Source organism: Panicum virgatum, chromosome 3N (genome assembly GCF_016808335.1).
Source record: "Panicum virgatum strain AP13 chromosome 3N, P.virgatum_v5, whole genome shotgun sequence".
Classification (NCBI taxonomy): Eukaryota; Viridiplantae; Streptophyta; class Magnoliopsida; order Poales; family Poaceae; genus Panicum; species Panicum virgatum.
The window spans coordinates 49120873-49136674 of record NC_053147.1 but is presented as its reverse complement, the minus strand read 5'-3'; the positions used below and the strand labels follow the sequence as shown (position 1 = coordinate 49136674).

General features: G+C 48.8%; 2 protein-coding genes and 1 pseudogene across 2 annotated transcripts; 1 reads left to right on the top strand and 2 right to left on the bottom strand.

The window, feature by feature from the left end:
• Positions 1-3707: 3707 nt before the first annotated feature.
• On the top strand, positions 3708-8416 carry LOC120663327 (epoxide hydrolase B-like). Its single transcript, XM_039942137.1, has 6 exons — positions 3708-3785; positions 3859-4076; positions 4623-4784; positions 4995-5167; positions 7901-7963; positions 8105-8416. The coding sequence occupies exons 1-6, from the start codon at positions 3713-3715 to the stop codon at positions 8349-8351; spliced, it is 936 nt and encodes a 311-aa protein (XP_039798071.1). The 5' UTR covers positions 3708-3712; the 3' UTR covers positions 8352-8416.
• Positions 8417-10691: 2275 nt separating this feature from the next.
• LOC120667851 lies at positions 10692-13228 on the bottom strand. Its single transcript, XM_039947845.1, has 3 exons — positions 12707-13228; positions 11721-12506; positions 10692-11627 (listed from the first exon to the last, which is right to left on the bottom strand). Exons 1-3 carry the CDS (start codon positions 13226-13228, stop codon positions 10692-10694), a joined length of 2244 nt encoding a protein of 747 aa, XP_039803779.1.
• A 428-nt stretch (positions 13229-13656) lies between these two features.
• LOC120667850 overlaps positions 13657-15802 on the bottom strand; it is a 37341-nt pseudogene continuing 35195 nt past the window's right edge.

Here is a 15802-nt window from a genome sequence, read left to right as displayed (position 1 = left end):
CCATGGCCGGCGGGCGAGCGGCCCCTCCTGGCGGCTTGCGGCGGAGGTCCGCGCCGCAGCCGCGTCCATGGCCGGCGGGCGGGCAGGGCACGACAGGCGAGCAGCCCCTCCCGGCCGGCTCGAGGCGGAGGTCCGCGTGGCCAGATGCGCCCCCCTCTATCTCTTTCTCTCTCTGGGTCTACCGCCACCGCCTCGGCTCCTTCTTCCCCAAATCCGGGCTGTGCAAGGCCCCCCGGCGAGCTCCTCCCGTCGGCGCCACCCCTCCTCGTCGAGCTCCTCCTCCGGCCGATGACCCATGGGGCCACGCTGCCCCCTCCCTCCGCCCGCCCCTTTGTCCTTTTTCGGCGCCGACCGCCTCGGGCCCGCTCCCTAGCGGCGCACACTCGCCTGGTCGGCGGAGGAGCAGGGGCCCTCCTCCCCGCGCTGCTCTCGCAAAGACGACCAGGCCTCCCCATGCCACCTTCCGAGCACGGAGGTCAACTGGTCTCTGGCCTCCGATGGGGATGGCTGCTGGCGCGAGGGCAGGGAGGTTCGGGCTGGCAGCGGCAGCCTAGCACCTCGGATCCGGCGGTGAATCGGCAACGATACGAGCGGGCGCGGAGGCTGGGGCCGGATTGACCGGCGACAAGGCTTCTTTCCCCGACCAGCACATGCGGCGCCGAGTCGGGGAGCAGGAGGCGGCACGGGAGGTGTCGAGGGAAGAGGTGCCTGGCTGCGGTGGGGCGAGGTTGGCGGGCTCCCGGTGGACGGCCGCGAGGGCAGCGGACGACAGGTCGCTGCGTCAGCATCGAGCAGCGGCAGCACCGAGCGCCACATTTCCCCTCTCACGCCACGTTATCCCGACGAAGGGGCTGCGGTGGCATGGTGGTGCGGATGTGCGGCTAGCCGAGCAGTTGCATGTCGTGGCCACACAGATTACATCAGGTCTCCAGGTGCTCGACCTCTCCTACAAGGCTACAACCGCTTCGATGGGGGATCCCCGACTAGCTCGGACTGGAATAAGTGGAAGGTAGCAATTGAAGCAGAGATTGCCTCACTTTATAAAAGAAGTATTTTCGGCTGTAATGGCAACACCCCCTGGTATCCTCCCAGTGGGATACAAATGAGTTTTCATTCGTAAAAGAAACGAAGACAATGCAGTGGTGAGATATAAAGCAAAGCTGGTGGCACAAGATTTTACGCAAAGACCTGGCATTGATTTCAACAAAACTTACTCTCTAGTAATCAGCGGAATAACATTCGGATATTTAATATCGCTGGCACAAGGTCTATCTATGCAGTTGACGGACGTAGTGACCGCATACTTGTATAGATAATTAGGTTCTGATATATATATACATGAAAGTTACTGATGGAATCAGTGTACCGAATTCTAAGGAAAATTGCAACATGTATTGCTTTAAGCTGCAGAAGTCATTATATGGCTTAAAACAGTCAAGCCGAATGTGGTACAATCGGTCAAGTGAATTCCTCACTACAAAGGGATACACAAATAATGATGACTTTCTGTGTGTCTTCATTAAGAAATCATCAACATGATTTGTATAATATCGGTATACGTTGATGATCTTAACATCATTGGCAACGAATCTGATATTAATGAAGCACATCATCATTTAAAGATGGAGTTTGCAATGAAGGATTTGGGCAAAACCAAATTCTGCTTAGGTTTACAACTTGAACATTTATGTTCTGGTATATTTATATACTAAGCTACATATGTCCAGAAGATATTGGAGAAATTCAACATGGACAATTAATATCCCGCAATGAAGTCCCACATCTTAGTTCCATTGGAGCACTTATGTATCTTGCTAACAGCACCCGGCCGGATATTGCATTCGCAGTACTTATGTATCTTGCTAACAGCACCCGGCCGGATATTGCATTCGCAGTAAATTTGCTGGCTAGACATAGTGCTGCCCCTACCAAACATCATTGGGTCGGAATTAAAACTATTATAAGATATCTAAACGACACAAGAGATCTTTGATTGTTCTATAATAGAAATAAAGATCCTGTTTTGTTAGGATATACAGATGATGTTTATTTATTGGAACCCCATAATGGCAAATCACAAACATGCTTTGTTTTCTTACAAGGTGGAACAACAATATCTTGGAAGTCTTCAAAGCATACTTTGATGTCAACCTCCACCAATCATTTTGAAATAATTGCTTTATATGAAGCATCACGTGAATGCGTGGCTTCGCAGAATGACAAACCACATAACACAATCATGTGGTATAAATACACTTGACATGTACACCGAAGATAATGCGGCATGTGTTGTGCAGATGGAACTAGGTTATATTAAGAGTAATATGACAACATATTATTCCTAAACTATTCTATCCTCATGAATTGCAAAAGAATGGAGATATAGAAATCTTGCAGATTAAGTCTTGTCATAATCTTGCGGATTTATTGACAAAATCTCTACCATACTCCACATTTCATAAATGTATTGAAGGGATTGCTATGAGAAGACTTAGAGACTTGCAAGAATCAGAGGTAGAGTCCCTCTAAATAATGACATGGATTCATACATCACATTACACTCTTTTCTTTACATGAGTTTTACTCTTTGAAGTTTTCTCATATAAAATTTTTAATGAGGTAATGCCAACACATAGTAAGTGTCATATTATCTATTTTTCCCTACAAGCATTTTTCAAAGATAATATTCATGACACATTGATCTTTGATCAAATTGTTTTTGGACTAAGTCTTTGGGTTACTTGAAGGATCTATCAACATTGTAATTAATTATATATATATATATATATATCATAGTGTTTCTTCTTATTTTTTCCCACGGGGTTTTAAGAAGTTTTGCCTAGTATATTAAGACACTTTGGTTTTTCCCACAGGGTTTTCCTAAGCATCAACAAATAATGGTGCCTACAAGAAGTCGATTGATCAAGGGAGAGTGTTAGAATTAATTAATTAGTTAGTGATCAATAGACACCCTTTTGTATAGACTACTTTACATAGAGAGACACCTTTTGGACTTGTCCCTTGGCAAGCAACTGCTTTTGGGACTGTAATATATATGTGTAACTATACACAGTACAATCTATTAGTTTCTCCCATTCACTTTTCACTCAACAGTTTCTAATAAGCAAACGTAACATCACTAGTTGGCCCATCCATTCTTGTCAGTTTCTTTGAACATCACATAACATATTCGTCATTGGTACGTTAGTGTAATGCTTCATGCGGTAGTTGAATTGTTGAGCTATTGAAATTTTGAGCATCAACTTTTTATTAAGAATAATAAGATTGTGAAATGAGTAAATTTGTCTCAAAAAGTTTAATCTTTTTTGTATTATACCATGTCAAACTTCATATTAAAATGACTATTTTGTTGTACAAAATATTGTTCTTACTTATCAGGATTTATACAGGCAGATTTCGTAAACTTCAATATTACTATTGAGATTGAACAACTGAAAAATTAAATGAGTAAATTTGTATTTTTTTCAATGCTAGTATTTTTTTCTTCAAACGACAGCTCACCCACCGGAATGTCGCATAAATTATTTTAGTTAACATAGTGCAATATTATACAGAAATAAAGTACATCTAGGATATTACCGAAGCACCTACCCATAGTTGACTTTCATTAACTTATTAAAGATGCTTCCAAATAGTTCCCTCATCAAGCAACTAACCTACACAAACCAAGGCAGCATATCGGAAAAGAAAGATGAATCAGGAGATAGAACACTCCTACTTGCCCATCAGAGGGCTCAAGCTGCATATAGCTCATATTGGAAAAGGTTTCACTCACTAAATTCAGTAGGCATCTAATCCACAGCAGCCATTGTTTACCCCATTTCTGTTCTTGTGCAGGTGAAGTCGGGACCTTGCTCTTTGTTCATGGCTTCCCTGAGGTATGGTACTCCTGGAGGCACCAAATGGTTGCAGCAGCGGCAGCCGGGTTCTGTGCTATTGCTCCTGATCTCCCCGGCTATGGCCTCTCAGAGCCACCTTCTGACTTAGCACTAGCATCATGGGAGAGCTTGATCAAAGATCTCCTATCGATTCTTGATTCTCTGGGCATTTCTAAGGTGTGCCTAAACTACGAAGTTTTCTGTCATGCCTGCATTAGAAGTTTGGAACCATAAAATTTTTGCAGTTTAAGTTGTCAATTCTTATATATCTTGATGATTTTGACAAAGATGATGAGCAGTTTTCTCTTCAAACTTGTAAATTAATAAACTTCCTGTACATCTTCTAGGAGACAGTACAGTGTTAGGTCCAATATTTAAAAAATAATAAGCAGATCTGTGCCATATGAATATAGTTTGGTGTGTTAGATGTAACCTAGGAATATAGAATGCAATACAGTGATTGGATACGAAAAAAAAGAGAATAGCTTCAATAAGGCTGGCAAAATGAATAGGCTCAAAGCTAATTCCAGATATCTTAATATTATATTCATAATTTTAATGACAGTGGGTAACGTTATTCTTATCTGATAATTTAATAGATATGATGATGTTTATTATTCAATCATTAATCTAGAGTATCATTGAGCAGTTTGTAATTTTGTCAGTCTTGATTCATCAACACAAGTCACGCCATTCCAATAATATGCGATATTTGATTGAAAGGTATTCCTTGTTGCAAAGGATTTTGGTGCCAAGCCAGCATTTGATCTTGCTCTCTGCCACCCAGACCGTGTATGTGGTGTTGTGACCTTTGGAGTGCCTCCTCTCGTGGAAAGCCTCAGTCGTAGTGGACTTCCTGAGGGATTCTACATATACAGATGGAGGGTAAATAACAGAAGCGCTCTTTCGTAAAGTTCTATTCTTGCTAGTGAATGACGCAATTAGTAGATGCTCCTTGAACTTTCATAACATCGGCACTACACACTAACGTCTGATACCACGCTATTGTCATGTCCTTCGATGAAGCTGTTGTATTCTTAGGCTTCTGTATTTGAAATTTGTAACATTTATCATGTGGCTGTTTAACCTAATTAGGAGCCTGGGAGAGCGGAGTCTGATTTTGGCAGGTTTGATGCGAGGAGGATCATGCGCACAATCTACATCCTCTTCTCCAGGAGTGAAATTCCTATTGCCAAGCCAGGACAAGAGATTATGGACCTGGCAGATGACTCAACACGGATGCCTTATTGGTTCAGGGAAGAAGACCTCTCTGCTTACACTAACAACAACAACAACAACATAGCCTTTTTTCCCAAGCAAGTTGGGGTAGGCTAGAGATGAAACCCGAAAGAAATAAGTTCAAGGTTCAGGCACATTGATAGCTAGTCTCCAAACGCTCCTATCCAAAGCTATCTCTTTAGAGATATTCCAATCCTTAAGGTCTCTTTTAACCAACTCATCCCACGTCAGTTTAGGTCTACCTCTACCCCTCTTTACATTATCGACCCGCTCAAGAACCCCATTACGCACCGGCGCCTCAGGAGGCCTTCGTTGGACATGTCCAAACCATCTCAGCCGATGCTGAGTAAGTTTCTCCTCAATTGGGGCCACCCCGACCCTATCCCGAATAACTTCGTTCCGGACTCTATCCCTCCTTGTGTGCCCGCAAAACCACCGCAACATCCGCATCTCTGCTACACTCAGTTGCTGCACATGTCGCCTTTTTGTAGGCCAACATTCAGCACCGTATAACATCGCCGGACGAATTGCTGTCCTATAGAATTTGCCTTTTAGCTTTTGTGGCACCCTCTTGTCACAAAGGATGCCAGAAGCTTGCCGCCATTTCAACCAGCCAGCTGAAATTCTATGCCTAACATCTTCATCAATGTCGCCATCCTTTTGTAGCACCGATCCTAAATACCGAAAAGTATCCTTCTGGACCACCACTTGCCCATCTAGACTAACGTCTCCCCCCTCATGCCTAGTCGCGCTGAAATCGCACATCATGTACTCGGTCTTGGTCCTACTAAGTCTGAACCCTTTCGACTCTAACGTGCGTCTCCACAGCTCTAACTTCCTATTAACCCCTGCCCTACTCTCGTCAACTAGCACTACATCATCAGCAAAGAGCATACACCACGGGATCTCACCTTGGATATCCCTTGTGACCTCATCCATCACTAAAGCAAATAAATAAGGGCTCAATGCTGACCCCTGGTGTAGGCCTATGTTAATAGGAAAGTCAGTGGTGTTGCCATCACATGTTCGGACAAACGTCGTCGCATCCTTGTACATATCCTTAATGAGGGTAATGTACTTAGTTGGGACTTTGTGCTTCTCCAAAGCCCACCACATGACATTTCTCGGTACTTTGTCATATGCCTTATCAAGGTTAATGAAGACCATGTGCAAGTCCTTCTTCTGCTCCCTATATCTCTCCATCAATTGTCGTATTAAGAAAATTGCCTCCATGGTTGACCTTCCAGGCATGAACCCAAATTGGTTTTGGGTCACACTTGTCACTCTTCTTAGGCGATGCTCAATAACCCTCTCCCAAAGCTTCATCGTATGGCTCATCAGCTTAATCCCACGGTAGTTAGTACAACTTTAAACATCGCCCTTATTTTTGAAGATAGGTACTAATATACTTCTCCTCCATTCTTCAGGCATCTTGTTTGACCGAAAAATGAGATTAAAAAGCTTAGTTAACCATACTATTGCTCTATCTCCTAGGCATCTCCACACCTCAATGGGAATACCATCAGGGCCCATCGCTTTACCTCTCTTCATCCTCTTCAAAGCCTCCCCGATCTCTGCCTCCTGAATTCTCCTCACAAAACGTCTGTTGGTATCGTCAAAAGAGTCATCTAACTCAAGGGTGGGACTCTCACTCTCCCCATTAAACAACTTGTCGAAGTACTCTCTCCGTCTATCCATGATCTCCTCATCCTTCACTAGCAGTCGATCTGTCCCATCCTTAATGCATTTGATTTGGTTGATGTCCCTTGTCTTCCGCTCGCGGATCCTAGCCATCGTATAAATGTCCTTCTCCCCTTCTTTCGTGCCTAGCCGCTGATACAGGTCATCATACGCCTTACCCTTTGCTACACTGACAGCTCGCTTTGCAACCCTCTTCGCTAATTTATAGCCCTCGATGTTGGCTGCACTCTTGTCAAGATGGAGGAGCTTGAAACACTCCTTCTTCTCCTTAATAGCCCTTTGCACCTCGTCGTTCCACCACCAGGTGTCTTTCCCCTCCTGTTTGACTCCCCTACTCACGCCAAACACCTCTGAGGCCACCTTCCGAACACATGTTGCCATCTTTAGCCACATGTCATCTGCGTCTTCTCCTTCTTCCCAAGGCCCCTCACCTAACATCCTTTCCTTAAACGCTTGTGCCGCTTCCCCTCTAAGCTTCCACCACTTTGTTCTCGCAATCCTGGCACATTTGTCCCGGTGGACACGTACCCGAAGACGAAAATCCGCCACCACAAGCTTGTGTTGAGGGACAACACACTCCCCAGGTATCACCTTACAATCTAAGCAATCACGTCTATCCTCCCTCCTAGTAAGGATAAAGTCGATCTGGCTCGAGTGTTGTCCACTACGAAACGTCACAAGATGGGATTCCCTCTTCTTAAACACGGTATTCGCTATCAACAAGTCGTAGGCTAACGCGAAGTTCAACACATCCTCCCCCTCTTGACTCCTGCTACCATACCCAAAACCCCCGTGCACTCGCTCGAACCCTACATTAGTCGCACCCACATGGCCGTTGAGATCTCCTCCTATGAAGAGTTTCTCGCTGGTAGGCACGGTACTAACCATGCTATCTAGATCTTCCCAGAACTGCATCTTGGTGCTCTCACTAAGGCCTACCTGAGGGGCATAGGCACTGATCACATTCAAAACCGAATCTCCAACTACCAACCGGATTAGGATAATCCGGTCGCCTTGCCTTCTAACCTCAACGACTCCATCCTTAAGGCTCCTATCAATCAAGATGCCTACACTAACCTGTATGAAAAATCAGGTTTCATCACGGCCTTACAAATTCCGTACAGGTGAGAAGTATATAGTTGGAAAGCATGACAATTGACAATATATATGTCTATTATATCATTATTTAGGCTTTTACTGAGATGTCAAATTTCTACAAAACTAAATATGTCATTAACAAGCATCTTTTTATATCTTAATAATAGGACCAAACCTGCTGAAGCTGAATACGCTGACCCAAGGTTTGAAATGCCAATGTTTGTGATGATGGGTCAGAAGGACTACATCCTCAAATTTCCAGCACTGAAGGACTACATTTCAAGTGAAAAGCTGAAAGAAATTGCGCCAGACCATGAGATTACTTACATCCCAAAAGGATCCCATTTTGTTCAAGAGCAATTTCCTGAACTTGTCAATCAGCTTATGATAGACTTCCTCTGTAAGCATGCATGAGTTAGCAGCAAGGGCGTGGCCCAACTAAAAGGGTGTCTGAAAGGAAAAGGAACGGCTAGCAGGACACCAATAATATAGTGTTAATAATTCCATATAATATCAACAAAAGAGGGTCATTATCTGTATCCTCAGAGGGTGGTACGTAAACTTTGTACCGAATATTCAGAAGTAAATTTGCTGTTAATAATTCCATATAATTCAGAAGTAAATTTATCCATCTTTCATCAGAAGATTTTCCTTTGCTTTATTTCAATATAAATTTATAGAACAACCACTTGGATTCTCCTTTGCGCTATTTCAAACAAGATGATAAAACTTACAATAGTGAACAAGAATCATGTCTATATACCACAATATCACTTTCATGCTTCAAATCACCGGTACCGTGATGAAAATTCTTGCCAACCAAATATTACTATGAGTGGCCAGCACATGAGTACCATTACCTTAGAGATACTAGATCTTAATACTGGCAGTATTCCTGGCCTGATACATAGCACTAACAAAAGTACAGCAAATTTTTCAGTTATTGAGGGAGAATGGAGGATTCCTATTGAAAGAATAACCACAATGACTGCAAGAGAGGTTTTAGCAGCAACTGGAGTAATCATTATGTAGACAGCTATTGCAAAGGCTATGGCCAAGGATCCTACTGCATTCAGAGATAGCCATATGGATATATTGTAGTGCATGTAGCGCATGGGCAACTCAACTGTGGGTGTTCCAGCAAACACAAGGCTTAAGACAGCTAACGAGGAGCAGAAAAATGCTAATGTGTTTGCCATCATGAATCCTTGAAATTGTTTTACTCGAGCTAGAGTTGGCATTCCTCCGTTAGTGTGATCATCAGCTATGTAACCCCCAGGCAACGCAAATGTAGCACCAAATGCCATCGTTGTAATTAATACTAACCCAACGCTAAGGAACTGCGTTGAGTTTGATACTATCGCAGACCCTTTTTCCTCATCCTCTGCTTCAGATTGGGGACTGTATTTGTTAAGAGCGTGGTGGGATTGAGAAGATTGCGGAGGAAGAAGTGACGGATGCTGCCGTGCTACAGTACCCGCGGTGCTACAGTACCGCGGGTACTGTTCATGAGGTGGCGGCTAGGGTTTGGGGGTCTCCCGGCTCCCTGAGGGAAGCCGAGCGATATGATTGCTCTTGCTTGATTAGATTGATACATCTCCTCTCCTTATATAGAGAGGTTTACTTGACCCCTAAGCAAGCGACTAATTAACCCTAATGGGATAAGGCCCAATAGACCCTTGACTCCTCTAACAGTGTTTATAAAGAAACGAGGTAAATAACTGGGCCAAGCCCATCTAATCTCCTGCGCCTAGCCACTAATGGGCCTCCTCCTGGTGTACTGGACACCGGTCATAACATCTCTCCCTGCCAGCGCAAACAGCTCGTCCTCGAGCTGGAAGTCCGAAAAATGGCCCTCGATGAAGTCCATGGAGATGTCCGCCCACACCTGGGACGGCACCTCCAGCGGCTGCAGCAGCCCTGCCGGCTATAGAGTCTCCATCTTGTTGTGCTGACAAGTACTGCAGGACCGCACCCAGTCCTGGACCAGGGCACGATCGCCGAGAATGTAGAAGTCGGAGCAGAGCCGATGCAGTGGCTTCTGCACACCCTTATGGTTGGTGGAGTGCGTGAGCATAAGCGCCTGGTGGCGCAAGTCGGCGCGGTCGGGGACGAAGAGACGGCGCCCGTGCAGGAGAAGGCCGTCGTCGACGCGCCACGGCGCCGACAGCTCACCGGCCTCCAGTTGCCGTCATAGCAGTTGGGCGTCTCTGCGGTCGCCGTAGCACGGCGAATGTCGTCGATCAACGCGAAGGAGGGCCCGGAGAGGATGCACGCCGCCCCCGGGCTGCTGTCTAGCTCGATCGCGTCCTTGGCGTCGCGGCGGGACAAGGCGTCCGCCACGGTGTTGAGGCGCCCCGGCCGGTACTCAACGGCGAAGTCGAAGCCGAACAGCTTGCTGATCCACTGGTGTTGCGGCACGGTCGACAAGCGCTGGTTTAATAGAAACTTCAAGCTGTAATGGTCAGTGCGGATGAGAAAGTGGCGCCCCCAGAGATATGGGCGCCAATGTCGTACGGCCTGCATGAGGCCGATGAGCTCCCGCTCTGCCAAGCCTAGGAAGCCTCGGAGGCCCCGGGTGGAGCGCAGCTGCGGCCACGCAGCAACTGCCGCGACCTTGTCGGCGTCCATGGCGACGCCATCCTTGGCGATGATGTGGCCCAGATAGGCCACTGATGTCGCCCCGAACGAGCACTTCGAGCGCTTAATGTGGAGTCGATGCGCCCGAAGCTCGTTGAGGACGATGGCGACGTGCTAAAGGTGCTCCGCCCACGACGAGTTGTAGATGAGTATGTTGTCGAAAAAGACCAGCACAAACCTCCGTAGGTAGGGGCGCAAGACGTCATTCATCAGCGCCTGAAAGGTCGCCGGGGCGTTGCAGAGACCGAACGGCATGACCAGGAACTCGTAATGGCCATGGTGCGTCCGGAACACCGTTTTGGCGATGTCGTCGAGGTGCATCCGCACCTGGTGGTAGCCCGAACGCAGATCGAGCTTGGTGAAGAAGCGAGCCCCAAAGAGCTCGTCCAGGAGCTCGAGTACCACTGGGATGGGGAACTTGTCCTTGGACGTCTTGGCGTTGAGGGCGCGGTAGTCGATGTAGAAACGCCAAGTGTTATCCGGCTTCCGGACAAGGAGCATAGGCGTAGAGAATGGCGAGGTACTAGGTCGGATGATGCCCTGGGCAAGCATGGCCGTGACCTGCCGCTCCAGCTCATCCGTCTGCAGCTGCGGGTAGCGGTACGGTCTCACAGCAACGGGAGTGGTACCCGGCAGGAGGTGGATGTGGTGGTCGTACGGCCGTTCCGGAGGGAGCCCCTGCGGTTCCTCGAAGATGGCGCCATGCTGCTGCAGGAGGCGGTCCAGCATGGGATGCTGGGCGTTCGCGATGGCCGCTAGCGCGCGCTGCTGAGGTGCAACCGGGGTAGGGGCGCCCACGCCCTGCCAGCAGACGCGACGTCCGTCGCTCCAGAAGGCCATCGTCATGGCCTTGAAGTCCCAGAGGATGGCGCCCAAGGTGCGGAGGCAGTCGACGCCGAGGATGCAGTCGAAGCAGCCCAAGTTGAGGCCGACGCACGTGATGGAGAATGCCTCGCCTTCGATGCTGATTGGAACGTCGCGGGTGACGCCCGCGCACGGTAGGCGATCTCCGTTGGCGACGGTGACGCGGAGGTGCTCCCCGCCCGCTGGCTAAAGCCCCAGGCAGTGCATAATGTCACCCTAGAGGAAGTTGTGGGTGGAGCCGGTGTTGAGTAGTGCCAGAAGATGTTCTCCCTGGATCACCACCGGGAGAAGCATGGTGTTATCCGTACAGATTCCTGCCAGGGCATGGAGGGAGACAACAAATGCATTAGCTGGTTCCTGCTCCTGCGTGGCCTCCACCTCCGGAGCTGCGGTCACGGCCACCACGTCGGCCACCGGTTCGTCCTCCACGAGGTAGTCCCTAGACTCCAAGTAGAAGAGCCTCTGGCACACGTGCCCGGGAACATAGGGCTCATCGCAGTTGAAGCATAGTCCCTGGCGACGACGTTCCAGCTGCTCGGCCGGCGTGAGGCAGCGAAAAGAGCGGTTCGCCGCCGGCGCCTGGTTGGGTGCGGCCGGAGCACCACCCGGCGGGTGTGCCGGTAGTGGCATTGGGCGCTGCGGAGGACGAGCAGCCCGGGGCGGTGGCGTCGTCTGCATGGCGGTCACTCGGCGCTCGAACGCCCGAGCGTAGTACATGGCCGTCTGAAGATCCTGGGGGTCGTGCAACTCCACGTCCACCCGAATGTGATCCGGGAGGCCGCCGACAAAGAGCTCGTCGTGCTGGTGTGAAGACAGGTTCTGTGCATGGCATGCCACCGCCTGGAACCGGTCAGCGAAGTCCTGGACTGTCGAGGTGAACGGGAGCCGACCCAACTCGGCTAGTCGGCTGCCGCGGATCGGGGGCCCGAAACGTTGACGGCAGAGGTCCTGGAAGCGTTCCCACGACGGCATGCCCTCGTCCTGCTCGAGGGCGTAGTACCACGTCTGGGCTGCTCCCCGAAGATGGTAGGAAGCGAGACAGGTGCGGTCGGAGGCGAGCGTGCTCTAACCCCGGAAGAACTGTTCACACTGATTCAACCAGTTCAGGGGATCAGCCGTGCCGTCGTATGTGGTGAACTCCAGCTTGTAGAACCGAGGAGGCGGCGGCTCTTGGGACGGCCAGGAGAAGGCCGCGCCCTCGTGGTCCGGCGGCGACGTCGTGGCGGGCAACGACAGAAACAGGCAGGAGCCCAGAATGAGTGTGCCGTCCACCCGCCGTAGAGGGCGCTTGAGGTCGGAATGCCGCCGTGCGCCATGGGCGCCCCAGTGGTCGGGGGCGGCTGCAGGTACCGCTGCGGGCTAGGCGCCGTGTAGATGGGCTCTGCCGTCCCGGTGATCCAAGTCGGCAGCGGCGAAGGCGATGGCGGGAAACGGATCTGCTGGATTGGAACGCCCTGAGACGGCGGCGGCGCGGTGGGCGTGGGGTGCGGCACCGTCCCATCGAAGGGCATCCCGTTCTGGTACGTCGTTGTGGCGGCGGGCGATGGTAGAGGCGGTGGAGGCGGCACCGGCGGCAGCTGCGGCGCATATGATCCGGCGAGGAAGGACCGGATGCCCACCACCGCCCACCCCAGGTCCATGATCGCCGCGGTCATCTGCTCTGGAGTGAAGACGATCGAGGCGGACGCCAATGGGGCGATCAGCACCCCCGAGGTCACGTGCGCACCTGGCAGCGGTGCGCTAGTCGAGGGAGGTGGTGGGGCGCCGGATGTCTGGGGCAGCGTCATGGCCGGCGATGGTGGCGGCGGTTGAGAGGTGGGCGGAGAAGAAGAAGACATGATCGAACCAGAGATCTCTGATACTAGATGTTAAGAGCGTGGTGGGATTGAGAAGATTGTGGAGGAAGAAGTGACGGATGCTGGCGTGCTACAGTACCCGCGGTGCTACAGTACCACGGGCACTGTTCAAGAGATGGCGGCTAGGGTTTGGGGGTCTCCCGGGTCCCTGAGGGAAGCCGAGCGATATGATTGGTCTTGCTTGATTAGATTGATACATCTCCTCTCCTTATATAGAGATGTTTGCTTGACCCCTAAGCAAGCGACTAATTAACCCTAATGGGCTAAGGCCCAATAGACCCTTGACTCCTCTAACAGTGTTTATAAAGAAACGAGGTAAATAACTGGGCCAAGCCCATCTAATCTCCTGCGCCTAGCCACTAATGGGCCTCCTCCTGGTGTACTGGACACCGGTCATAACAGTATTGATCCATGCCAGCATCCCGTCGGAAAATACCACGAGCAGCATTGGCAGCTATTAGTGTTTCCTGTATCAAAATTCGTGAATTCTGCAGATTGGAGATAGAAATATTAGTTTCCTTAAATATTGCTCAAACTTTAGAAAACATGTGAGAAATTTTATTTTGCGATCAAACTACATTACCAGGAGACAGTATAGTCCTGTGGGAATAGTGTTAACAGAAAGTTCTAGCGGAGTATGCTTCTTTTTGTTTGGTAGATTTAAGTCCACCTGCTTGTTGACAAACAGGCAAGCAAAAATCCACCAATCCCCAACCTCTATTGCTAGGTGTAGAGCAGTGTTCCCTTCAATATCTTGTTTGTTCAAAATTGTTGACAATGCCGGAGTTTGGCACGCATATGCAACTATATCGTGTCTCTTCTTCTTGGCGGCAACATGAACAGAAGTTCTTCCATCTGAGTCACGCAATCCGGCACATCCAGGGAACATTGTGACCAAAACAATGACTGCTGAAAGTTTACCTGCAGAGGCTGCAATATGTATAGGGAACGACCCTTTTCTGTCTGGTTGAAATGCAGAATATGCATCTGCTTCCAGTAATTGTCTAGTAAGTTCCAATGGTGGTTCTGTTATGTTCAAAAGGGTTGCAATAGCTTTTCCCTTTTTAACTGGCACGGCATAGAGGGGAAGCATTCCGTGTGCCTCACTTTCTAATGACAGCGCAAAGTGTAGCGGCGTGTTTCCATGTTCATCTTGCTGTTTAGTGAGTTGATTGTTCCATTCCAAAAGCAATTCTGTCATCTCTGAAAGGTGGCCCACCAGTCTTATTAGTGTTATTTGTGTACACATAAAGAAGCAAAGAGATAAGGATTCCTCTCCCGGTACCCTATATCTACGGGTCCCTGGACTTGTCACCAAATATGTAAAACAACCCGAACTCAAAAACCAGAAATCTTATATACCTCAACTTTCAATACCGGACAAATTTAACCCCCCCTCCCACCCTCCATTTCAAAGCGGTTTTCTATGGTGGTTTTGCTTATGTGACAACAGGGCCCACATGTCGGAGTCCACCTCATTGAACGCCTGGCAGTGGACTCTACTTGTCAGGAACTTATTATCTCCTCCTCCTCTCTCGTCCCTTCCCTCTCTCCAGCCTCCAAGACGGCGCCCGTCATGGTGGAGAGCTCCTAGGCAACACCGGTGGCAACCGGGCACCGACGCAGGTGAAATCGACGGTGAAGCAAGTAAAAACGACCGTAATTTGGCAGTTCGGACATCCTAGCTACAGTTGACCAGGTCTCCGAGGAGCTCGGTGCTGTCAGGGGGCATGGCTACAGAGGTAGAGACATCATCATTATCGGAGGCGAGGTTGAGATTGTAGAGTTGATAAACGGGGCGGAGGTGAGCTGGGACAGGTCAGAGGGGCTGACATGTGGGTCTCATTGCCACAAAAGCAAAACCACCATAGAAAACTGCTTTCAAGGAGGGTAATTTGAGTGGTATTGAAAGTTGAGATATGCAAGATTTCTGATTTTCTAGTTCGGGGTTGTTTTTCAGATTCGGCGCCAAGTTTAGAGGGTACAACGAACTTTTCTCTATGTACAGAACTCTAGCTACAATAGTTTGAATCTTTTGCACACCTACAACATGACAAAAACATACATAATTTTAATTTGTCATTCTGCATGTCAAATTTACTTATATACAGTTCAAAGTTGGAACTCGTTTCTTGATTAGCTCCATGATATATATTTCTATCCCACGAATTTATTTATATACAGTTCAAATTTATTTCATACACTAGGCCAGAAATGATTTGTGCTGACAGGGACTATTTACCGCGCTGGCTGGCGTAGTTAGAACCCGCCAGCACAAATCCACCAAGGCCCACTTGGCTAGCGCCCGCCAGCACAAAGGTTATCTTTGTTGGCGGGCCTCTTAAACGCCCGTCGGCAAAGACTGGTACATTTGTGCTGGCGGGCGGTTATGTTGACCGCCAGCACAAATACCATTTGTGCTGGCGGGCAATTATGAGGCCCGCAAGCACAAATCGCCACTACAATACCCGAACTGTTTCTTCTCCACACAGCCCTCTCTTTGGA

Bases quoted from the DNA above. Each gene is read 5' to 3' on its own strand.
- LOC120663327 (XM_039942137.1), top strand. From the start codon at position 3,713: ATGAATCAGGAGATAGAACACTCCTACTTGCCCATCAGAGGGCTCAAG. The intron at 4,785-4,994 runs GTAAATAACAGA...TAACCTAATTAG, and splicing joins TCTACATATACAGATGGAGG to GAGCCTGGGAGAGCGGAGTC. The intron at 5,168-7,900 runs CTCTGCTTACAC...TCCTATCAATCA, and splicing joins TGGTTCAGGGAAGAAGACCT to AGATGCCTACACTAACCTGT.
- LOC120667851 (XM_039947845.1), bottom strand. From the start codon at position 13,228: ATGACGCTGCCCCAGACATCCGGCGCCCCACCACCTCCCTCGACTAGC. The intron at 12,507-12,706 runs GCACACTCATTC...TTCCGGGGTTAG, and splicing joins CCCTCTACGGCGGGTGGACG to AGCACGCTCGCCTCCGACCG. The intron at 11,628-11,720 runs GTGATCCAGGGA...CTGGGGCTTTAG, and splicing joins ACACCATGCTTCTCCCGGTG to CCAGCGGGCGGGGAGCACCT.